We start from the raw sequence: 25,896 nt of genomic DNA, 5'->3' as shown, positions 1-25,896 counted from the left end.
AATAAACTAGTTAAATCATTGGAGATTCCTAACTCAAATTTTAACAAATTCGTCTCTGAATGTGACATATTGAAAGTTGAAGTGAATAAAAATGATTTAATCAAGAAACTTGTATAGGGTGAGCGAAACTCGATGTCTTAGTTCTATTCATAATTTTTTTTTTCAGAAACATACCTATATTGTGGTATATTTAAAAACAGCTAATTTTTCTGAACAAATTTTGTAAAGAAAAAATTTGCTATCTTTTTCCGTTAAAAAATTATTATCAAATTTGTAAAAAAAAAAGTATTATTATAAATTCCCAATCGCCACGATTTAAACAAGATAGCAAATTTTTTTCTTTAGAAAATTTGTTCAGAACAATTAGCTCTTTTTAAATATGCCAAAATATAGGTATGTTTCTTTGAAAAAAAATCGAAGACGTCATTACTTCAGTTTCCAAATACGGAAAAATATGCAAATTTGGTTTAAAATGGACGTTACTCAATCCCATTTAAGAACCTTTTTTCAGTTTTTTTCTATCGTCTTTCTTTGTCTTTTAATAGAGCTGAGACATCGAGTTTCGCTCACCCTGTACATAATTGCAAAACATATACTTACAAAATCTATCCAAATTCAAGCTTCAGCACCTAAAACTTAATTTTTGCTCCTAATAACATAATACTACATATTTCTTGTTTGGCTTTGGACATCTTGTGCAGTTTTTTACATAAAAAATCGTTTTGCAGAATATGTGACAATTAAATATGCAGTTAACATTTTTTCCATTTTTAGTTAACTTCAATTTAAGATACAGGTTTTGTTTTTTGTTCTAACTAGATCCCATTTCTGTCAGGCGGGAGTATGGAAACTGTCTGCTAGAGGGCGACACGATGTAAAATTCTTCTCGAAGAGTGGACTCTGTTAGCTCCTATACAGTCAACAGGTGGGTCGTTACCAAACGTCAACTGGTGGTAATTATTTTTTGAACATGCTCTTTAAGCGAAACCGAATCGTTTACAATTTCAGTTTCTTTCTGGGAAATCTCTTTTGTTTTTTCTGGGAAAAAAATACATCGAACTAAATGAAACATTTATAGGTAAAAAAAGATTAGTTTATTTAAAAAATATGACACCGTTCCAGTTTTCTTACTAATCTTTTAGAAGCAAGATCAAAAATAGAACTATCTTAGAAGAATCTTTTAGAAGCGAAATCGTTGTATTATTCTTCCGAGAGTAATAATAATAACCCAAAACACTCTTCAAAATGATGCTGGGAAGGAAAAGATAGATTTAAGAAGGATTCGAGCTCCTGAAAGTCCAGATACGAAACCACTTGAATTTTTGTGGCGTGAGTTGAGTAGTTTGGATCAATCCATATATTTTCAAATAATTATTAACAAACGTTGCAGACAACATTGATTTATTTTTAACAATTACAATCACAATAATTCGAATTTCAGGTACAAACATTACAAAATTCGTTTGCAAGTCGTAAATTCTCACATCGAACAAGAAGACTTTGAATACGGTGAACATACAAAACTGCCAATACAAAAATTATATCCAACAATATTTCGTTGCAGATAATAGTAGTAGTCTGTTCTCGAAAAGTACCAACATTCAAAAAATATAAACACGTTTCAAAACTACACCCAACAATTATTATACAATAGAAAACTGTTTTGTCACACTAGTGCGCGTTAATCCTCATTTTTATATACATTTGGCCTACTCTACATTCTGACACTCTACCCATATAAGCACAGCCTTGTCAACAATTTACTTTAAAAAAATAAATGCAAGGCGAGACCAAAGACACTCCAGATTTATCGAATCATGGATGGATTACTCTCGCACGTGCTGACTAAAATACAAACATTTCAATTACGTATTGTACCGCCATTTTTTTCACTGATTCATCATGGCCGATTCAAGTTTTTAGCTGAGACGGGAAAATTGGCTCTTGGCCTAACACAAATCTCAATCTGTGCGGATTTCCACCTCATATATCTAAGATAACGGGCCTAATATGCATAAAGGGGTGGGGGTGCGGGACAGGGGATGATTTAGGTTTCAACAAAATGGACAAAAGTGGAATTAGAGCAACGGGAAGAGGGAGAAGATTGCTGAAGGTTAGACCAAAATTTGTTTCGTCAAATATCGGGTGTTCATTTAAATTTCCCGTCAAAGTTGGCGTTGAAGAGTCGATTGTGAACGCACCACTCGTCCGTCTGCAGAGTAAAAACACAAACAACGCAAAAAGTGAGGTTAAACTTAAACAGCTGACCCGTGATCCGTAATTCGCGGTGCGTTCACAATCGACTCTTCAACGCCAACTTTGACGGGAAATTTAAATGAACACCCGATAGATTCTCAACAATATTGGATTATACATAGTAATAATAATACTAATACTCAACTAATGAGAACATTTTAATAACACTAAGAAGGTATTGGTAAAGAAATAATGAAGGTCCAACAGTGGAACCTTGAGGCGCCCACTTTGATAAAGAAGTAGTTTTAGGGAATTTTGAGTATTTTCTAAGTCTATTTGTCTAAAAGTACATGTTTTAATAAACTTAACAAGTGGTACTAAACACAATACAAGCAGTACCAATATCAGCAATCCAAAAAGTACAATTGTTTACATCACATTGTACATTGTCGATCTGTCAACACTGATAGAAAGTAGTTGGTTTTGCTTAGAGTATCGAACAGCTGTCAAAATATGGAACGTCATAGTATAGTTGAGTGCACTATCACCTAGAGCAAAATTATGCCTTGTGGAAAATTACCAAAACAATAGACGAACGTTATGTACAGAGCTTTCATAAATGAGTCATGCTACCAGTGAACTATAAAATATAAAAGTGCCACCCATCAGTTATTGTGAACAGTTTTAATATGTCATCTGTCAAAATAATTAACAATACATTTTCATTATTTTCGCCTGTAAATCAGTTATTTCAATATTTCTGACTCTGTGTTTTTTTATTGTCACTTTTTATTAGTATAAAAATATAAAATAACAAATGAAACAGTTTTTTCAAAACTGAACTGGTGAAATAACATCGATTTAAAATAGTTATTTGTGTATCATGGCCAAAAAGTGCACTTTTCGTCTGAGTCTGAGTTTTCTGGCCGAGGCGCAGCCGAGGCTTGAAAACAGGAGAGGACAAAAGGCAGTTTTTGGCAGAGGTGCACATTAATTAAAGTACCGTTTTCATTAAGGGTACCTAAAAAATATATTTGCTGTATTTTTATATAATTTATGTAATCAGTCAAACAATTATGAATAATGATACAATAAGGAACAGGCGGATCAAATCAACGCCTACTTGGATGCATGATTCATTCATGCAAACCCTCCATTTAAAAGTTAAAGTGGCGACAAGTTAGGTGACACAGAAACTTGTGTCTGTTGCCCTCTATGAACACCACATTACACTATGCTGTTCCAAAACAAGATTCTTATCTGGAGAAATGTCCCATTTAATTGACAGGAACTGGTATGCCGCCTCCATACAAGTACTCCGTCCCAAACTCCTCCCCAGTTGCATCTTTCTCTCCCTCCCAACACCCCACTCCCTCTCTCAGTCCAATCTCAGGCATGGTGCAAGACTTGACCATGTACCGCCCCCCTTCACTCCTCTCCAAGTAGTTCAGCGAGCCCGACCTCGCCTTTTCTCTGCGACTCTTCTGTCCGAGCTCCTCCAGCTTGGTAACGTTCAGAGGACAGATGTGCGTCGGTTGGAGGCTGTGCACCTCCACCACGGGGATCCTCTTCTCTTCCGTGGTGTCGGTCAGGGTGGTGAGTGGCTCCTGTAGGTCGCTGTCGAAAATAGTGACCTGTTTGGGTGGTCGGCGCGGGGTTGCCGGTTTTTTCCTTCGGAAGGAAACAACCAGTGGCCTTCTAGAGTCGTGTAGACGTGCCATTTCGGCATCGAGGTAACGGAGCGAGCTCTGCCGGCTGTAAGAATCTGTGTTGCTATGACTGTTTACTTGCGAGGACCGACCGGATAATGTCGAGTAACACCTACCTCCGGGGGTACGGTGCCCTCGCCCGAAGCACTGCTTGTATGTGGCCTGCAACAGATATGGTTTTCAAAATATTGGCCGTTTGGAAGGGAGGGGACTCACGATGGTGTCGAGGTGTTTGTGTGATGTCTCTAGGAGGCTACAGCGATTATTACAAAACGGTGGTGGCAAATGGTAGATGAGAATAAAATGGCACCGAGAATAGAAGCTTGAGGTATACCTTTAAAGTGGAATACACAACAATATGTTTTATTTTTGACAGTTGATACTTAAAGATATAATACATTCTACAGGGTGTTTCTGAAATAGGTGCATTAATTTTAACTGGTAATAGAACTCGTCAAAAGGGACAACTTTTCTATCTACCATTTTGCCGAAAAACGATGTTTAATTCCAAAAAAAAATTAGAGAGATTTTTCACTAAAATAGCCCTAGCCACTAAATACTGCAATGGCTAAATGAGATCAGCGCTAATATGAAAAAAACATCGATTTTCATCCAGAAAACGTGTTTTAACGCCGAAATCGAAATTCAAAGAAATCTACCCGTATAGCAAAAAATCCACTTCGTAAGAATCTGGTTGTTTCACGTTTTTAGGTAGCTTAGTTTTGGAGATATGAACGGTTTTAGGAAAATCTTTCCTAGTTTTTTTAAGCCATTACGCAACGTTTTTCGCCAAAATGACAGAAAGAAAAGTTGTTCCTTTTGATGAGTTCTATTACCAGTTAAAATTAATGCACCTATTTCAGAAACACCCTGTATAACATAGAATAAAATGAGATCGAGAATAAAAGCTTCGAGTACATCGACAAAGTAGAATGCACTTTTTCACAGAAGCAGAAATATTGCCATTTAAACCAACAAAATATCCCGGCTCCTCTACCATTTTTACAGAATTTATTTGCATGACTGTTAACAGAGATACATTTTTTCCAGCAATTTATTCCCCATAGTCGAATCTATCAGGCTCAAGGATTATCTGGGTCAATCGAATTATATTAATTATATTCAATATGACACCTTGATCATTATTTTTTACACAATAGGGATGTGTTTTTTCTCCATTAGCAATGGAGACAACGTTGTGTATGCTTTTGCACTCGATTCGTCACAATTCGATCTGGATAAGTTTTAATAACATGCAGTTCACACAAAAACAGAAATATCGTCATGTAATTTTAGAAAATAGTTATTTTTTGCATATCGTAGTGAAAGTAGGACTTTTTTACACGAAAAATCGTAGTGAAAGTACTACTTTTTTGCATCATTTTATTCCATTTCCTTGGAGATGATTGTCAAAGCATACCTTTTAGACTAAATTTCTCAAGTTTTTTCGATATGAACGTTATGAAAGTCGCTTTTTTCACTTATTTGCTTAACTATAACTATTGTACAATTAGTTATGAAAGTCATACTTTTTTCATGAATTTGCAGATTGATTAACGAGGGCGTAGCCCGAGTTAATCAAATAAAGAAGTGAAAAAAAAGAGACTGTCATAACGTGTTGTACACACTATTTTTTTGCATATCGATATAAGTTGAGAAATTTGGTCTAAAAGGATTTATGAAAAATTACAAATAGAAAAATTGGTATGCTTTGACAATCATCTCCAAGAAGATGGAATGGAAAAAGTGCTACTTTCACTACGATTTTGCGTGTAAAAAATTGCCACTTTCATTACGATATGCAAAGAGTACGAGTATATTATATTATAAGTGATAGAAATGCATCATTATACAAGAGTGAGAATTTTGACCGACGAGTGCGCTTGCGCACGAGTGGGACACTTCTCACGAGTTTCATATTGGCATTTCGATCACGTGTGATATACGACGTTTTATCTTACAGGTGCAACAATTGCGTCAAACGGACTCGTAATTTTTTCAGAGGCAGTTTTTTTCGTTAAATTAGCAGGCAACAAAATTTTCTTTGAAATGTCAAGTTTACTTCGACAAAAAAAAGCTCTCGTGTAATTATAAGTGATAATATTTATTGAAACTAAAAATTATTGAATACATGTTAATAGTTTGCGTATGTCACTTTAACAGACATTATTAGACATAACAATACCTATTTCAGAACCTGTTAGGTGAAATTAAATGACGCCACACCTGCGCAAGTGCGCACCTGACTCGCCACTTCCCCCTACAGAAAGAAATGGACTAGTCCGCTCGTGTCCGATCAAATTTCGTCTCTTACACATATCACGTGACAGGCTCTTATCTATTCAAATTACCTCTAATAAAAAAATTCTTAGTGTCAAGTTTTAAAATTGAAATTTTTGTAATTATCCTGCAATACGACATAATCCCCAGAAGCATCAATGCGGAATTTTTAATTAAATTAATTACTAAATCACTTTACTAATAAATGAAATTAATTTCAATAACACATACGATTTTGGTAATTGGTTTATTTCTAATTTCATTTTAAATTATGCATAGTTTTTGCTATTAATAAATTTTGAAACTACTGCAACCTTGCTACTAAGCTAGAGTAATTTGTCGAACTTGAGTAAAGTCAGAAAGTAACAAGAATTGTCATTAATGTTATTTCTGATAATTTAAAAATTATTCGTCTAAAACCAAATTCAAATTAGAATTTTTTGTTTGGTGTTCAGCGTAGATTCGCGTGACAAATATTATGCGCCATTTTTAATACACCCTGTATATTTGCTGTTTTTCCAGTTCTTAGCATAGACAAAGCGATGTATGATTACGAATTTGACTCGACATAACAAGGAAACCGCATTGGCGTACGTTTTATAAAATATGATATACAGGGTGTATATTTAAAATGTGCCGAAATTTTACCTTCGAGGTTGTGGGACAACGTAGAAAACTAAAAACAATTTAAAAAAATTGTAGCTCAAAAAATAAATGTCATTTTATTTTTTAACATAGAATTTTTTAAATATTTTTCCGAGTTCTACATGAAGCCAGCATCTCGTGGTTAAAATTTGTCCACGCATTTTAATAACACCCTGTATATGCACTTTGGTCAACTATTAAGAGAGACAAAATCATCATAATTTCAGTTACTATTTTTTAGCAGAGATAGGGCTACGTATGTTCTTGGATACCATTTGTCATACTTCAGTCTGTAAAATATGTTTCTTAGATTTAAATTGTTTTCACTATTCTCTGGTGCCGGCGCCTCCACGATTTCGCACAATAAATTCTCAACCACTCAACCAAACAGGATTATGCAGTCTGCGGGATCAATTCCCAATAGTAAAATATATCAGACACGCACAAGTTTGAATGTAATTTAGCTCTACTAGAAATAGAGATATCATTAATTATATTCAATAAGCACCCTGTGATAGTAGGTACTCGATAAAATATGACATAAAGGCATTGTTGTCTTTTACTTGCTAAGCAATTAACTTTAATTTCAGAACTTTCACTATTTAATTAATTATTATTACAATAATAAAATGGTGCAAAAGCTCCCAAACAGTGGGTCACCATTTGAAATTTTTATCTTTGAGAAAACTATTCATGTTGGGAAAAAATGGTATTAAAGTTTTCGACCATATATTTCCTCAGAAACTCACCCTGACATTCTTGGGAGACCATTCCCTAACACCATGTATATAAAGTGTCTATAAAAGAACGTATGTCAAGAGTCCTTTGGAATTGTGAAGCTTTATAATTTTGTTATGTCGAACCATGTCCAGCCGTTGAAGTCGTCAAATCAGATGTCAACAGTCAAATGTCAAATTATTAAATTTTGGCGTCAGTTGTGAGTTCGACGTCTTAGTTGTTTTACTTGTGATTTTCTTCAGTTTTTCTATATTCTAATTGCGTTTCATCTTACAACAGTCTTTATAAAAAACATGTCATTAATGAACTTACATAATCTCTGTTTTTCTATTTGTTAGCACAAAATGCTACAAAGCGGCAAAAATCAAATATATTCGAATTGCAGCGAGGACTCTTGACATACCTTCTTTTAAAGACATTTCGTACAAGTGGGGCAACCCACAATACATTTCTAAAGTTAACGTGGATATTTTAAATATCGTGTTGTTTTAAAAATGTTTGGTCTCCTGTGATGGAAACTTTGCAAATATGCACTGTTCACGTCACATGAAACTCTGTTTTTACGGCGACTGCGACTGTGCGACGGTGAATTTTTCCCACATACTATGCGGTAAAGTAAATAATCCTTGTTGTTAAACTTCAGAAACGTAGAAGAAATACACAAATGAATGAAGCTGAGTTTCAGGAGAACAATATGTATACAATTTGAATTCAATTAGTTTTAGAAAATAAAATCTAAAATAGCAGCGCCATCTGTCGGCTCTACCTTACATTTGACAATTCTTGGGTGCGTTCCATTAAAATTCGAAAAGTAGTAATTGTTTTTAACATTTTAGCTTAAAAAACGTCGGCCAAAAAGCATTATACATACCTTGTGTGTGAAACATTTCGCAACGCTCAGTTTATGAAACACTCCGCTGCACGTCGTGTTTCAAATTAAACTTCGCGCTGCAAAATGTAACTTCCCACGCTCGATTGTAAATAGCTATTATTTGTCACGAACGATGAGAAAACAGACATGATCCTGCTTTATCGCGAATGTAATAAAAATGCTTTTGCCGATGTGCGCTTATGCAGGCAATACACATTTTTCCGAAAACTCTTCGTTTTTTTACAATTTCACTTAACCAAGCGAATCACGTTTATCAAAATTTACGAAACTGCATAGCTAACTATGTTTTATGTTTTTTTAAATCAAAAAACAAATATCCACGTTAACTTTGTAAATGTATTGTGGGTTGCTTTTTCAATTCCGTCGGACTCATTATCACTCCTGAAATACCATGTACAGGGTTATTCACATAAGATGACGAGCCTGACCAGGTATAAATGCAAACCAAAAGGCAATTCACAAAGCAATCTCGATCCCTATTACAATTATTAATACGGTGCGATCAATTAAAAAATAAATCGAGTTGGCGTGTTACCTATGGCAACCCATGCTATAGCACAGGCTCCAAAGCAAACTCGATTTATTTTTTAAATGATCGCTCGGTATTATTTATGTTTCAAATTAATAGAATACCTACTTGGATTCCTGATTTAATTTTTAAATACCAAAACACAATTAATGCTTTGTAAAGTGTATTTTGGGTTGCATTTTTACCTGGTCAGGCTAGTCATCTTATGTGAATAACCCTGTATACCCATATTTGTCTTGTTTTCTCCGTCAGGAAACGAGACAGAGTTGTGCATGCTTTTGAATTTAATTTGTCATAATTAGATCCAGTTAGGAGTTTACAGATTACCGACAGCTCACAAAAACAGAGATATATTCTCAATAGTAATACAACGAGTGGGTACGAAATTGCCGGAAATTTTCGACCTCAGATACGAGTATTTGTTTCTTAAGACAATTTTCACGAGTGAGCGAAGCGAACGAGTGAAAATTGTCTTAAGAAACAAATACGAGTGGTCTGAGGAGAAAATTTCCGACAATTTCGTACCCACGAGTTTGTATTCGGCATGACAATTCACTGAGCGAAGATTGAAAAATTCTATGAAAGAAATACTTGAATAGTCGTTCGTGATTTAAAAAAGATTGTTATTGTACAATTCGTCAATAAATAGTGAAAATGTCAAAAAATTTCCGGCGGCAATTTTCACTAGTGAAAATTTCCGCGGCAATTTTCACTAGTGAAAATTTCCGCGGCAATTTTTTTAAAACAAGCGTGATTGGTCCGTACTGACCAATTTCGTAAATCTGATTGGTCGAGAGAATGTGAGTTGAATTGTCATATAAATTTTGAAATATCCCGGCGCCTCCACCATTTTTCCAAAATAGGTATTTGTTGTTTTTTCACTTGCTAACAAAGATAAGGTTATGTGTTTTTACATTCGATTCGTCTTACTTCAGCCTGTAAAACATATTTCTCAGATTTAATCTAGCTCACACAGAGATATCATTTAATTTTTCGTTGTGTCTACCAATTGTGTACTATACAACGAAACACATAAGAGTACGGGCCTGACGATCTTAAAATGCAAATTAATATTCGATTTTCATGAGTAACTATGTGTAATAAATCATGTTGACAAAAAGTGGTTTGGAGATCTTGGAATATTTTAAAATTTCCTCTTTTTCACACATTATTTGTGGAAAAGCGCTCAAGCGATTGTGTTGGTTGGAGGTGTCCAAAACCACAAATTCTAATTTTTAATGAATCTAGTTCCCATTGTGAAATGTATTTTGTGTTGCGCTTAGTCTTCGTAAGGCTTGTATTCTTACGTGAAACACGTTGTACAAGTAAAACAGTAGGTAGATGAGAATAAAATGAGAACACAACCTTGAGTGACACCGTTAAAGTGAAATACACAATAAGGTTACTTCCAATATTATGATATTAGAAAAATGAATTCATTTTTTGGTTTTTCATTTGGTTTCAATAAATAATAACAATTATAACAAATAGAAACAGTATTTTAAGTCGAAGATGATTGTAAGTCACATTCAGTTGGCATAATAAATTTCCTTTTAGTATCTAAACATTATATCAGAATTCTTCGACCACAATCAATGATCTGCAAGTCACGCAAGACTGGATATTTCACGACGCACTTTTTAGCGTCCCTCACGTCTGAACAATAATAGCTGAAATGCGACCATCGGTGAACTTTACGCAGTAAATTTTGTGGTCTACAAAATAAATATATTCTATATTATTTTGTTCTGTCTAAGACGGATCAAGATCCAATAGTTATTTGGATTACTAGTCCAGAAAATGATATTTTGCGAGTGTGAGTGGTATTGCGTAGCCAAGGCGCCTAGCCGCGGCGGAGCAACACGAGCACTCGCAAAACATTTTCTTGACGTGTAATCCACAAGATTTTTCATGCCAACATATTTAGATCATTTTTAAAAAGTAAAAAATTTGTTTTACAGTCGGAATCGAACCCGCGACCCTCAGCCGAAACGGACTCCGGTAGGCTATATTCTACAGTGTGGAAACTACTTATGGAATAAATTCAGTAATTTCAAAACTAATGACACTTGTTGAAAACGCTGAAACAGGTCAATTTTTATTTCTTATAGTGCTTATTCTAAGTTGCTTCATTTGTTCATGACGTCATTCGTTTTTGAGCTATAACGTCATCATCAATTTTTTGACAATGACAATCTCCACTTTTTTCTTCCCTTTCCGATAGCCCTTCTTACTAGCTAAACAACGAATGAAAAAAATTGGTACCTCACATAACAATTTTTTTGAGAAAATGACAAATTTTATTTCAAAAATTTAATTTAATTTTTAATGTAAAAATTCTTTTGTATGGGTTTATTTAAAATAGAAGATTTATTTTAATAGACCAAACAATTTAGAAGATTTAAGGCAGAGCATTCGCGCTGAAATGGAGCAAATAAGCCTTGACATTATTGAGCGCTGTGTACAAAGTGTCGGTGAGTGCCAAGCCAAATGGTTGGCGGGGGACAATTTCAACATTCACATTAAATTTTATTGTTAATCTTAGATGTCTGTTTGTTATTGTTTGAGCTCAATTAAAATTTTTACATTAAAAATTAAATTAAATTTTTGAAGTAAAATTTGTCATTTTCTCAAAAAAATTGTTATGTAAAGTACCAATTTTTTTTATTCAACGTTTAGGTAGTGGAAAGATCTATCAGAGAGAGAAGAAAAAAGTTGGGATTGTCATTTAAAAAAATTGATGATGACGTCATAGCTCAAAAATGAATAACGTCATGAACAAATGAAGCAACTTAAAATAAGCATTATGAGAAATAAAAATTGACCTTTTTCAGCGTTTTTGACAAATGTCATTAGTTTTGAAATTACTGAATTTATTCCATAAGTAGTTTCCACACTATATATTAATTAATTCAACCAAAGTAACTTCTATGTCAAACTTTGTTGACATTTAAGAATCAATGCTGCCTGCCCATTCTCTAGCGAATTTTTAACCAAGGTCACTTTTGTAAGTACTAGGCCGGGAATTTAACGTTCCCGGCGGATTTTGAATAATGCAAAACCGTCGATAACGGCCGGCGGCATGAAAAAAATGTAGTAACGCTTTTTATAAGTCGTCTAAACAATTCTTTTAACATTTCCTTTGGTGCACATATCTACTAGGATCTAACGAACTGACAATTCAATTTTTAACCCTTGGAATTAACGCAAACAAAATTTACTTAAATTTGACTGGACTCCTAGTTGAGACAACGCAAATAATAATAAATCCATTTTTGGCTTCATTTTTAACTGTTTTCAGGAGAAGAGCAACGAATTATTTTCTTTTCTCTTCTCTTTCTAAAGACTCCTTAAGGTCTATGGTTTATTAGCTGACGTCTGCGACAGAATACAAAGAAACCATCTCTTTCTGTGTAAATTTCGACATCGTATAAACAGCTTCCTCTGGAAAAAGGAGCGACGGTGCAAATGAGTACAAAATCACAACATCCTCCTTTACAATTTAATTCCTGAAAATATTCTGTTTGTAATTTAATTTTTACAAAACGATTTGCTCGTATATTTACGTCGACAGAAATTAATTCAATTAATTTTTTACCTAGGCTGTTTCAGTACAGTGAACAAAATTATTTCTCTCAAGGATTCTTGTTGTTTTGTTTATCGATTCCCATTTAATTCCTTCCCTGTTAATGTAAACATGAATTGAAGGCACTTAAATTATTTTTGAAAACTGTAAATGTAATATTGCATGATGAAGGTATTTTATTTATGCAGTGAAGTGAAACTTGGAAAATTTAATTTGGTTCTAAACTCATTAGTCATTACAAACAACTAACTGTGCAACTATAGAATATTTTGAACTAGCTTTTACCCGCGGCTTTGACCGCAAATTTCAGAATGTTTTAAAATTATGTTTCTACTTTCATGTATTGCTATAAACGCAGTAATTTCAATATGAAGTTTGTCTTTTTACGAAGAATAATTAAAACTTTACTGTAGACTACTTTTTTCTTCGACTATATAAACAAAAAGATCAATACGATAAGAAACTAACACTATGAACACTTACCAATTCATGAAAATACGCCAACATAACACTTTTATTTTCAGTTGTAACTTTATTTAGATCTTCCTATTGTTTGATTGTCTCGTTTGATTTCAGATACCTGCCTTTTGATTTTTCCGGTATTAAGCTATTTGAAGCTTGTTCTGCTTCATTTAAGACATCTTCCGGTAAAACACAATCATTCAAACATATTTTGCGAAATTGCTACTTTTATAAACAACCAAATGTAACTATGACACTTGAACATATCATGCAAACGCGATTTCCAACTCGAAAAAACTTTTTTTGAGCTTAACAGGCTTAAAAATGATAATAGGGGTTGCTTTTTGTGGGTGTCAAGCAGCGAAGGTGACGGTATACTCAGAGGATGAAATAGGGGTGAAGCGGCGAAGGTGAGGGTATTTCCAACTCGAAAAAACTGTCTTTTTTTCTTAACAGGGTTGAAAATGGTAGTAGGGGTTGGATTTTGTAAAATTAAGTAGACAGTAATTTTCTTCTTGTTTTGAAGATCAAGTGTACAAAATTTCACCAAGATCGGAGTAAAACTGTAGATTTGCATACAAAATATACAAACAAACAGACATTCAGTTTTATATATGTATATAGATTTAAGTTTGGCGCATTGGACGTCATATGCAACAAGAAGATATTATACAGGGTGTATCTGAAATACGTGTGTTGATTTTAACCAGTGAAAGAACTCGCCTAGTTATGAAACTTTTCTCTGTAACATTGTGCAAAATTCGTAAAAGTTTTCCAAGATTTTTTATTTTAATTACATATTTAATTTTTCCTACAACAGTGTAACTTTTTTGGCAAAGCTCCGTTTCTGTCACACATTAATTTATTCCAGATTTTAGATCAATTTGCAACGCCTTTTCGTAAAAAATTCTGCTACTTGTTAAAATTAATACACGCATTTTATATTCACCCTGTATATTTATTTGTAGCAACGTAATTTTGTTAAATAATTAATTTAAAAAATTCAGATCCTATTTAAAAAAGCTTTGTGTTGGAAACAACTTGTTTGCAAATAATAATTTGTTAATAAATAATTCATTGAATTTAGAGATTAATAACAAATTGATTTATGGTGGCACATGATGCCACGCATTATTATCTTCACGCTTAATGCTCTAATTTGGTGTAGATACAAACACCACCCTAAAATTTATTAGAGCGTTAAAGTTCAATCGGTGCAAAGACACTCATCGACCGGTCTAACATTTGGATAAAAAAATCTTTACTTTTATCTCGTTGGATGAAAACAAAGTTGACGTCATTTTCGTCTGAGCGAACCCCCGAGCCCAATAACAGCCGTTGTTATTTTCACTTTTACGCCGAGACGTTCACCCGCTTAATATCACAAGTGTAAACAACACCGTACAATTTTCCACCCCATCAGAGTCATGTTTAATCATCCCCGACATGAACCGCAGCTATTTAATTATTCAAATTCAGGCATCGGCTCGTTGGCATTCTCCGTTGGCGAAGATGCGTCAAAGAAAAAAGCGTCCTCGCGGAAAATCGTGTTTAGTGTTGGGTGTGTATAGCTCCGGTGGCCGGAAATCGCCGCGCACCTCACCTTAAAAGCCTCCCGGAATTTGTGCGACAGTATGTGGTAGAGAAGCGGGTTGACGGTGGTGGAGAGGTAGTAGAAGACGCCGCTGACATACGTCAGGATCTGGAAGGCGCGGATCATGCCGGCGGAGGTGTGTTTGCCGTAGATGGCGAGGAGGCGCTGGGCGTGGAAGGGCGCCCAGCAGATGAAGAAGGCCACCACCACGGCGACTGAAAAACAAATCTAGGTTAGATAAAAGTCAATCAATAAGACGTAAATGAATTAAAGTGTCGAGTACAAAATAAAAAGAAAGAGAACAATAATTAATTTTTAAATATTTACATTACATGTTATCAAGTGTTTGAATGTACAATTAATACAGAGTTCAGAGTTATTCAAAGTAATTCTTAGATCGTACGTCGTTGTGGAATTTGCCGCCTGCAAGGTATAGCGTAACTGTACTATACTAAAGGACAATGGACGTGATTATTTGGTTGCCTAAAACACGGGGGTCTAAGATAATATAATTTAGACTAAAAACGATTGTAACAAATAATTAAAATCAGGTCTGTTCACAACAAATTTCGTCGTTCAATTGTTAGCGAGATATACAGGGTGATTCAACCATCATTGTCATTTTTTGACAGACAGAAGTAACTGAAATACCGACGCAAATTGACGGCATTTCATTAGTTTTAAACTCGCTTCGGCAGTTTGACCACGTGTTAATGTTTGGAGAAGATGTGCACGTTAATGAATGCAACATTTTTCACAGTCTATCAATTATATCACATTCTTATAACAATGACAAATGGCAAAGAACCTGCTTCATTGTGAAACAGGCTTCGGCGTATATCGTTCTGCGCAACTAGGCCACATCCCCTTTTATTTATTACTATATCTGTTGGTTGGCCCAAGTATAGGCCAGAAACGGCACTTTAGCGAGTGCGAGTCAGGTTTGCAGGCCGAGGCGATAGCCGAGCAGTTTGTACGTTATTGTAAATAATAAATTGATGTATTGTGGGTTGCATTTTCTATTCCGCCGGGCTCATTTTCGAAATAAATATGTATACTCTTGTATCTCGGTAGAGAAGATTCCAGATTTCTAACCTGGATTCTAAAGTGACATCTGCTCTTTTAACAAATTGAAATGAGGCACCAAATTGACAAAGTCTTTTGTCAATTACTAAGGCTCACGCGAAGAAGTGCTTGCTTCAAAATTACGATCTTTCTGAATGGCTATCTTCTTCTTCTTTTTTACTGATGGCATTGGTGTTTGAGTCATCATCACGTCTCAAGGTACACTCGATGGACAAATAAAACTGGGATAAAAATGACAACCACATAAGTCAAAATTTACAAATTTGCATCGTTTAATTACGGCTTTATCACAAATAGGTTAACTATGGTATGACATATTATACAGGGTGTTTCCGAATTCGACCGACAAACTTTCAGGGAAGATTCTATGATCAAAAATAAGCAGAAAACTCTTAATACATATGGGATCAAAAATGCTTAGTTTGCGAGATAATCGACTAAAAAGTTCTACCAGCAACAAAAGGAATCATATGGAATTTTTTGATGAAACGTACAAAAATAAAAAGGAGCTATGTACAATTTACAAAAATTATCAAAATTTCGCCCCCCTGTTCAATGCACAGATAACCCCATAAAATCCAAGGAATCCAGATCGTAATTGTTTTTATGTTTTTGTTAATTATCTCCCAAACTAAGCGTTTTTGACCCCATATGTATTAAGAGTTTTATGCTTATTTTTGATCGTAGAATCTGCCCTGAAAGTTTGTCGGTCGAATTCGGATACACCCTGTATAGCCACTGAAAAATATATTGACAATTCAATAGTCTGATTTACATAGATTAAATTTTAAGTGTCCCAGTTTTATTTGTCAATCGACTCTACATCAGGGTATAATTAATTTAGATGTGATTCTTGTTGTGTTTGTTTGACAGTCTGTTGAGTATTCATTTACTTCTCGCCACACCATGGGAACCGTGAATGATACATGACGAGAACCATTTACCCAAAAACATTTTACAGTAGATATGATACACTCAACTATTATCTTGGGCGTCCACTTTGCAACCGAAATAAAGATGAGAACGCCTTTTAACGAATGGTGTGAAAGTGCGCTTTTGAGCTTTAAAAGTTACTTTGCCACACACGTGCAGAATGTATCGGTGCGGTTTAAACACTCCTTTAAATGTTCAATATACGACCCATTTAAGTCACTGTGGGTAACTATCTAGATGCATTTCGCTTTGAAACGACAGTATAACTCTCGTAATGCGTAAACAGTAAAAGGCCAGGCAAGTCTGCACAGGCAAAAGATAAGCATTATCTCGTTCTCGTCGGTCATAAAAAGTTGTAGCGAAATATGTAAGGATCACAGTGCAGTTTTACTGTAACAAAAACTTTGTTCATTGATGTTATCACTTACACACAATATCTTCTAAATTAAATCTCGGAGACAAATTTTTATTTTAAATATTAACATCAAGGGGTTTAAAGTGTTTAAACAAAATTCTTTACTTCACATTTCACAATTTAAAACAATGAGCGTTATATTAATTAATCTGTGCTTATTTACTGCTTTTTTTTTTAATAGTCCCAAGTTAAAGAAAAATGGCATAAATCTACAGATAATTGAATTCCAGATAAAATGATGTACAGGGTGTTTTTGAAATGCGTGCACAAATTTTAACCACGAGCTACTGGCTTCATGTAGAACTCGGAAAAAATATATAAAATATATTCTATGTTAAAAAATAAAATGACATTTATTTTTTGAGCTACAATTTTTTTAAATTGCTTTTAGTGTTCTACGTTGTCAAGCAACCTCGTAGGAAAAATTTCGGCACATTTTAAAAATACACCCTGTATATCATGTGTTATAAAATTAAATGTCAATTTATTTTTTGACAGAATTTTGTAAATATTTTTTCCGAGTTCTACATGAATCCAGTAGCTCATGGTTAAAATTATTACGTGGACTTCCATAACACGCTGTATGTGTACGATTAAGCTAAGAGAATAGTTTCGATAAAACAAAAGAAGAGGTAGCACTCTTGATGTATTTTCTTATTGACCACTCTGTAGATGGGTATGATGACAAATTGCAGTGAAATAAAACTGATGATTGTAATAATATTGATCTAGCGAACGTATCTAAATGAACAAAAATTAATCAAATCGATAATATTTTACGATAATACGAGTATGTAAAATAAAATTTTATGATTTCAAATTTTCATTAGTAAAAGTCTAGTAATACCTAATTGTGTCTGCAGTGACGTTTAAAAGAGGTTTTTTTTTCATCAGTACGATAGAACGTGAAAAAATGGTCTGAGTTTGATCGACTAGTTCTTGCGAAGTAGTTGAGAAAATTAAATTGTTCAGACACCTTTTAATATAAAACTGAGATCTTCACAGACTCTATTGTTTTTTTAAGTTTAGATTGACAATAAAAACTTCCCCCACAAAAACTTCACCGGGATAATTACAACAGACAACAACAGACATGACCGATAAGTAGGAATTTTGAACGTCTACAACTCGTGCAATTATTGAGCAATCTCAATTTTTCTTCCACCGTGTTAAAGAGCATTTTATTCGCTACCAAGCCACGTCGAGAAATTAAAATGATTGGTTTAGTAACAGATAGCGACATTTGCATCGCTTAGTCGCTTGTCGCGTCGAACGACTGAATTGTTCTAACGGCATTACCTTGAAACTATGACTGAAATTTTGTATCGGGCCTTCAAATAAATATATATTTAGAGTAGGCGTCGGCGACATTCTAATTCGGTTAACAGTGTAAAGTAATTTTTGTAGGTAACCAATTATTCTCCGAAGTTACACAGGTTACATAGTAAGCTTTTTCCCAATTTCATATTGTCATATTCCGTGGAGGGGGAATAGGAAGAATGCACTAAAAAAATTAAAAATATTTTCTAACCTAACTTTATTTTGTTAGAATGTCAGACGTTTCTTGTGTCATTTTCTACGCTGGAAAAATGTTGCAAACAATTGAAATTCCATAGGTTCCTCTAAATATATTATAAATAAATATATAATATATTATTTGAAGGCCCGTTATATGACTAAATTTGTTCAAAATTTAATAAACTACAAAAAATATTTCAATCTGTTTCACCTTAGACCAACACAAGTCGTATTATCTAATTAAATTTATTCTTTTGACTTTTCAACCCCCATAGGGGGTGCCAAGGCCTGATTTCGACTAAGAAAATCAGGAATCTTCATTTGTAATTTTTAGTGTACAAACAGATGGAAAAACCTTGTGTTTGAAATTTTTCCTATCAAGATCCCATCTAGTGAGCTACTTGTGAATTATCTTGATCGTCACATTATCGATGAATTGTTGGAAGTGTGGTATAGGTCTAAAGAAGAACATATTGTCGCGGGCGAAAAGTTTATATAAGCGCTAAAATATAAAGGAAAGAAAAAGCTCGACAAATGCACATAACAATAATCCAAATGGACTCCAAAGGGAGTAACATGAAATTCCGGAATACAAAGAAGCCTCCTAACAGTGATTGCTCCGGACCAAAACCAGGAAAGAAACGGAACAATTTCCGAAGTCTTAGACTCGCCCGACCGGAAACCCGCACGAATTTAATTCAATTTGGAAAATTAAAAATATCCAGAAAGACTTATTTCAGACTAAACACGTGACGCTCCGAACGATGAAGTATTCAGATCGATTTTCGTTATTTGGCATCCTGCTGCGATTTATCTGTTAAACGACACTTTAGTCGTAAATAATCAGGCTTGTTTTTCAACCGCAATTAAAATTTAAAGGTTGTGGCGATGGCCTCGATGGGGTTCCCCACCAATCGATAATTTGCCCATTCTTTTTTTCTCCATTATGCGGGAATCGAATTTCAATCTGTTATTTATTGGGAAAGGAAAACCGGCAGAATCGCCTCAATCGGACTGATATATGAATACTAAAAATGAATCCGGGTTGTTGTTGAGTCTACCGAAAACGTTTCCAGATCGGTGAAAGTTTCCACTAAACGAATTACTTTCGAAAGAGGTTTCGCGGAGAGTGATGCAAACCTCGGTTTTGTAGATGTCACGGCAAAGGGTGAAAAAAAAAGGTAAAGGTTTGTTGGTTCGCCATAATTATCACATATTCGACAAGTTTACTTTTGACATTTTATTAAGTATCCCTAGGCGCCCTTAATGAAACCGGTAATTTCATGTACTCACAAGCGGACGAAAAGTAACTCTTTTTCGGACGCTGACCATGGTCCCATCTGTTGGTCTGTTTACTAAGTTAGCAACGAAACCGATAAAACCGATAAATTATGTAAATAAGTAATTGTATTGCAAATAGTAAATTTTTAGTTTTGTTGGCAAGCTTATAACAAATACTATAAAAAATTGTTAATATGTATTATTAATTTATTTATCTGTTTAAAAAAAGTAGATACAAATTGATTTGTAATTTTCCAATGATGCCTTTTGCTTTGCAGTTCGTGCAGTAGCCCTAAAAAATTTAATGAGCACCTCTGCCATAAAGTGCCTTTTGTCCTCCCCTGTTTTCAAACCTCGGCTGCGCTTCGGCCAGAAAACTCAAATTCGTACGAAAAAGATCCACTTTTTGGCCTTGATACAAAAATTACCAAAATAACTATTTTAAATTGTCTCAATCCATTTTTTCCATTGGTATACCACAAGGATTTTTTAGGTACTTCTTTATTTTCAATCTATATTAATTATTTCCTCCTTACTTAGGCAATCTGTACTCAGATGATACCTTCATTATTTCTAAAATATCGGTGTTTTTTTAAATTTCAGCTCATAGTAGGCGTTGAAGAGTCGATTGTGAACGCACTATACAGGTTACGGATCCCGAATCAGCTGTTTAAATCTTACGTTTTACACGAATGGTACGTTCGCAATTGACTCTTCAACGCCTGCTACATTTCTTAAAAATGTTCGTATTTATTTCTTTGGGTATTGTTCTCTTAAGTTTTAATTTTTCCTTACTTTTCTTATCACCTCTTTAAAACTTGTCTCATTTTCCCTTTCTTCTTCAATGTATTTACCAACGTTACCTCATATTTCCATATTCTCTTATCATTCTTGTTTCAAACACAAATTTTCCTCTAGTTAAGAGCAGATATATTTATGAAAACAAGCTTTTCCACTCAAGTTAAAAACAGTTCTTGTTCTGTCTAAGGTCTTTCTTGTTTCGTATTCCTTCACTTAATATATTTAATCCTTAATAAATAAATTATATTCATGATTCTCGTTTTTTGTTTCTCACGGACATAAATACTTTTAGCCAAGGATAGCGCCATAAATGTAATGTTGCAATGAAAACAACTTATCTAGCGTAACAAATTAAAAACAATAATAAAGCAATATTTGAATTAAATTATAAATTATTAACTTCAGGCGTTCTGGATTGAAACGTAATAGACATTCTTTTTTGTTATTATTTCTCAACTATTTATCTCATATACGTGATATTCTAAATTCTGTACGTAATCTTTGGTAAACAGTGTCTAAATAATTTAAAGATAGGAGGAGATAAAAAAATAACATGTCGGATCATTTGAAAAGTTGTAAAAATTGCTCCAGTGGCGGCTCGTGACAACCCATTGTACAAATTGAGAAATTATAAGTATTTATATTGTTAATAGATGGCGCTATCAATACTGTCAAAATTTAAAGCTTGTCTCCAAGCTTCTCCTTTATTCTCAACAACATAGCAAATAATGATAATACATATTGCAAATTAAAATTTGGCTTTTTTTGAACAAATCAAAGAGATTTTGACAGTTCGTCTCGTCAATCACCCGATTTGTCACCTATTGAACACACTTGGAATACAAATTCAGAGTTATTTTGGCTGTCGCTAATAACACAACAATAACATTTTAACTTTATCTGATCAAGGTTTCACTATCGTTACCGCGTTATCAAGAACGACTTATACGAGACAATGAAAACTGCTCTATCATTTCATTAGTACGAATTACACTGAATCGAAACCAACGCACAACAAAATGCTTCTACTAATCCTCTACACCGTTTCCACTTTGGTAAAATATAAATTTTTTGATCACAACAAAATAAAAATTGATGATTTCAGGATGCCATCGCGTTTTCCATGGTCATTACGATTATGACCCCTTACGTGGTGTCGTTAGGGGGTACCCAGTTCTACTTGGGGGTGCTGGGTTCCACTAGTGCTCTCATCGCACTGATATGGAACCCGATTGTGGTAAATACAATTAACACACAAAAAATATGTAAAACTGGTTTCAACCAGTGCGTACACTACACTCTTATTTTCTGTTTAAAAACTTTTATTTCTGGTTCGCAAAAGGAGAATCTGTTGTCACAGATTAAAAAATTGACTCGCCACACCAAACAGTCTTGTGTGGTCCCTTTTTTTAAATTTTTTAAAATTTTATTTATGGAAATTAATTTGACAATGTTTTAGGGCGGTTTGAGTGACAACCTTGGTAGAAAAAAGGTTCTGCTCCAATGCCTCCTCATCTGCCTGGTCGGAAACCTCATGCTCACGTGTTCGTCATCTTTGACAGTTTTCTTCATATCTCGAATACTGACAGGTACCTAAGTGTGTACTATGGGGACTCAATGAAAACGTCAAATTCCAGCTTTCGGGACTCAGATCATGACCCTCCTTAAGTCTCTGGTCGACGACAACATCCCCAACCAAGAATCCAAGATGGCGGCGATCGGAAGAATGCAAGCTTTGGGCGGCTTTGCCTTCATAGTGGGCGCTCTGGTCGCCGGTCACCTGTCCGAATACGAAAATGGCTACAGATACATCTTTTACCTGATTTCGGCCATATTCGCGGTCAACTTAAGTCAGTACCTGACCCACTCTGTATATTGATAAACATTTGACCTTTCAGGTTTGATATGGCTCGTGCCCGAGACTCAAAAGAAAAAGCAGTCGCAAAAGAAAACAGCGCCATCTTTCAACGTGATCAAAGAGTTAAAGAGCGCTGCTGTCAAATTGACCAGTGTTGACTGGACCAAATACTGGGACCTGTTTGTGATAAAACTTATCATAAATTTCGTCCTGAACGTCTTCCAGTTCAATATCAATCCGATCATGACACGACGTTTCTCCACCACTGGAAAAACCTTCGGGTACATCATCGCTCTGTCAACTGTTCTTGGGATATGTGGACACCTGTCGATGAGGCGACTCAAAACTGTTCTGTACAAGAGCGACAGCGCCGGTTTCAAGAGACTTCTCCACGGGAATCTTCTCATGATTTATACTTGCCTGGGTTTGGGGCTCGCCACCACTTTCCCTGTGTACGTCCTGCACCTGCTCCCGATGACCATAAGTCGCGTATTATTCGACAACACTTTCACCGAAGTGATCTTGGCGCGAGCCTCGCCCCAAGAGAAAGGCAGCATCATGGGGACCTTCGAGAGCACAAGCGCCGTCGGAGGACTCACAGCCCCCTTACTGTCTGGACTAGTGTCGGAGAGCTGGGGCAACGATATGTGCATTCTACTGTGCACTGTACCTCTAATCTTTGGCACGGTTCTCACCTACACTCAAAACACCAAATCACAAAAAGCTATTCATTCGTCTAAATCACAATAAACGATTCAGTTACTTGCGTCCTTTTTTAACGCCTTTAATCTGCCCGCCTCTTGTTGGGCTTTGATCTTCTGTAATTGGCGCTGCTTGGGGGCGTCTTCGGGGGGTAGAGTGGCCACTGCCACCGGAAACGTTATGTAAAACGCCATTTTACCGATTTCGAGGCCTCAACTGCATTAAGGACATTATTACTTAAAATCAAACAAGTTAGGTTATGTTGAGCGATTGACAAGGTGAGTAAATAAACATAGGCCTCCCAGAAAAAACTTCAACGGGGCGCACTAGCGTAGAATTAAAAAAATATATAAAATATGAATGGGTGTTCGGTGTTAAGTCCCATTTGTGGTTAAAAATATTGATAGGTATAAATTCAAAAGAATGTATGTGTGTAAAGTTGGTTGCATATCTGAGACTCAACAATTGGAGAAGTTTTTGTTATATTTTGCCGCAACACTCTACTTTGGATTGTTGTTGATTGAACAAAAAGTCACAAAATCCCTGTTTGTTTATAATTACAAATAATTACTGCAGTGAAATGATGTAATTTGTATTTTTGGTGGCAAACATAACCTACAAAAAAAAAACGTCGGTAGAGTTGTTGACGGTGTTGTAAGTTGTGGTGTACTCGTTGGAGGCAAAGACAAAGGGATCGAAAATCGTCGTCGGATATTTTATTAGTGATCCACATTGCAGTGTTTAAAATAAACTTGAAATACGTGAGCCGCGGAGTGGGCGCGATATACCCAGTACAGGAATTATCTTTACTGCGCATGTCCCTTACGTCATTTTGTGTTGAAACAAAGAGAGCGTTTTTAAATTCATCGATGGATCAATCGGTGGAATCAGTTTTCTACCAAAACGTTGTTATATTACTGTTAGATTTATGTTGAGCTTAAGAAAACACGTTTCTTTATTCACCAAAAATTTCATGTTGGGCTCAACCAAAATTCACCTTTGCCATCTACAATGGGAGTTGGTTGTTTGGTGGACGAATAGTGGGGGAAATGTCAAAATAGTTTGTCGAAGTCAAACTGTCAATGTCAAAGCAAAGCGAGGGAAAAACTGGAAAAGTGCAACATTATTCACGTATCCTCTAATTTTTTCATGAGTCTTTCTTCTGTTGAAAATAATTTCTTCATCAGAGGAAGTTAATAAATCATCATCTGATGAATCTTCCAAAGGCATTGCAATCCGTTTTACCAATATTATGGTCCCAAGAAGACTAATGTCGCACATATTTATTCATATAATAATAATAGTCGCCGAAAATGAAAAAATGTTTAGGTTATGTTTACACTTCAGGTGTCATGACATCAGCACCAGTCAGCACAGTCATCAGTTTTCCACCAAATCCGTTTCCCTATTCATCACATTTTTGCACAACATAAATGTTCAACACAAAAAAAACTTATGATTGACAGTCCACCAATGTTGAAATTCACCGCAAAAAGTTGATGAATTTAAAAACGCTACCAAAGTGTAGAGAAATTCTCCGTTTACAACATACTCTATTTGGACAGTATCGATCGATTATTTGTTGTGATAAGTTAAAAAAAAAAACACCACTTACTTAGCATCTTGACTACATGCTTGGTCGCTTGGGCATTCTTGGCGAAATTCTTCCTCCCCTCCTCCTCTTGCACTTTCTCCCCCGCATCCCCATTGGCCACCACAGGGGTATTGGTGTAAGTCGTGACCGACTTGTACACCTTATGGTGCTTGAGCTTGACACTGTTGCCTCTAGAGGGCCTCACGGTCGACCTGTGCAATTGCAAGCCAATCAGGACGTAGAGCACCGTGATGAGACTCATCGGCGCCACAAAAAACACAAAAGTGGAGATCTCGAAAGCGTGTGGGATGACCAATCGCTTCACCATGCAGATGCAGTGGTCCTCCACGACAGTCCCATCTGACAGTCTCTCGCAAACCACCCCGAAAGCCATGGCTTGAGGGACGGCCAAGCACATCGCCACCACCCAAATCACCACAACGAACTTGATCGCTCTGTTGAGCTTGGAGAGCGTGTGGGAGAGAAACGGGTGGCAAATCGCCACGTATCTCTCCACGGTGAACGCGGTGATGGTGAGGACCGTGGCGTTGGCGGAGGTCTCGGCGGCGAAGCCTTGCATCACGCAGAACGCCTCCCCGAACACGTAGGGGTACTTCGACCAGATGGAGTAGATCTCCGGGGGGAGTCCAGACACCAGGAGGAGCAAGTCGGAGATGGCCAGGCTGAAGAGGTAGTAGTTGGTGGCGGTGTGCATGGACTTGTTCCTGGCGATGACGATGCAGGTGCTCACGTTGCCCACCACGCCGCTCACGAAGGTTAGAGTGTAGACGACGGTGATGGGGATTACGATGGCGAGGGGGTCGCGTCTCGGCCCCCAGTCACTGGTGTTGAAGAAAGGGGACGGCTTGGTGTTGAGCTCTTGGAGGGAGGTCTTGTAGAAGGTGGCGTTGTCGGGGGGTGGGAACTGCCACGGCTCGGTGGCGTTCGGGGGCTTGTCGATGATTATCATGTTTTGCATCGCGGTTAGCGGGGGGTGGACGAGCCTTTCATGGCGGGGATCGACAAGCTGAAACAAAAATTAAAATTATGTATATTGAATTTTGGAAAAATGGTGGA

The 25,896-nt window shown here is 35.8% G+C and overlaps 2 protein-coding genes across 5 annotated transcripts; one reads left to right on the top strand and one right to left on the bottom strand.

The window, feature by feature from the left end:
- Positions 1-1,390: 1,390 nt before the first annotated feature.
- Positions 1,391-25,896, bottom strand: LOC138136734 (pyrokinin-1 receptor-like). Of its 4 annotated transcripts, XR_011161411.1 has the most exons (5): positions 24,841-25,896; positions 14,641-14,846; positions 4,122-4,239; positions 4,022-4,067; positions 3,866-3,951 (listed from the first exon to the last, which is right to left on the bottom strand). XR_011161411.1 is itself a non-coding variant. In XM_069056015.1 (4 exons), exons 1-4 carry the CDS (start codon positions 25,796-25,798, stop codon positions 3,785-3,787), a joined length of 1,377 nt encoding a protein of 458 aa, XP_068912116.1. In that variant the 5' UTR covers positions 25,799-25,896; the 3' UTR covers positions 3,645-3,784. The 4 variants fall into 4 exon arrangements, 3 of the variants coding, with proteins under 3 accessions (XP_068912115.1, XP_068912116.1, XP_068912117.1); XM_069056015.1 differs by lacking the exon at positions 4,122-4,239 and having other exon boundaries at positions 3,645-3,951; XM_069056016.1 differs by having other exon boundaries at positions 3,948-4,067.
- On the top strand, positions 21,571-23,285 carry LOC138136735 (major facilitator superfamily domain-containing protein 9-like). Its single transcript, XM_069056017.1, has 5 exons — positions 21,571-21,720; positions 21,771-21,902; positions 22,125-22,254; positions 22,303-22,515; positions 22,564-23,285. The coding sequence occupies exons 1-5, from the start codon at positions 21,685-21,687 to the stop codon at positions 23,271-23,273; spliced, it is 1,221 nt and encodes a 406-aa protein (XP_068912118.1). The 5' UTR covers positions 21,571-21,684; the 3' UTR covers positions 23,274-23,285.

The sequence above is a fragment of the Tenebrio molitor genome, chromosome 8, assembly GCF_963966145.1.
Source record: "Tenebrio molitor chromosome 8, icTenMoli1.1, whole genome shotgun sequence".
Lineage (NCBI taxonomy): Eukaryota > Metazoa > Arthropoda > Insecta > Coleoptera > Tenebrionidae > Tenebrio > Tenebrio molitor.
Note: the sequence above shows the minus strand (reverse complement) of the source record. Positions and strands in the feature narration are given on the sequence as shown.

Coding starts and splice junctions, on each gene's coding strand:
- LOC138136735 (XM_069056017.1), top strand. CDS start 21,685: ATGCTTCTACTAATCCTCTACACCGTTTCCACTTTG. Junction 22,255..22,302: donor CATATCTCGAATACTGACAG/GTACCTAAGTGT, acceptor GTCAAATTCCAG/CTTTCGGGACTCAGATCATG. Junction 22,516..22,563: donor CATATTCGCGGTCAACTTAA/GTCAGTACCTGA, acceptor TTGACCTTTCAG/GTTTGATATGGCTCGTGCCC.
- LOC138136734 (XM_069056014.1), bottom strand. CDS start 25,798: ATGCAAAACATGATAATCATCGACAAGCCCCCGAACGCCACCGAGCCG. Junction 14,847..24,840: donor GCATGTAGTCAAGATGCTAA/GTAAGTGGTGTT, acceptor TTTGTTTTTCAG/TCGCCGTGGTGGTGGCCTTC. Junction 4,068..14,640: donor AATTCCGGGAGGCTTTTAAG/GTGAGGTGCGCG, acceptor TATCTGTTGCAG/GCCACATACAAGCAGTGCTT.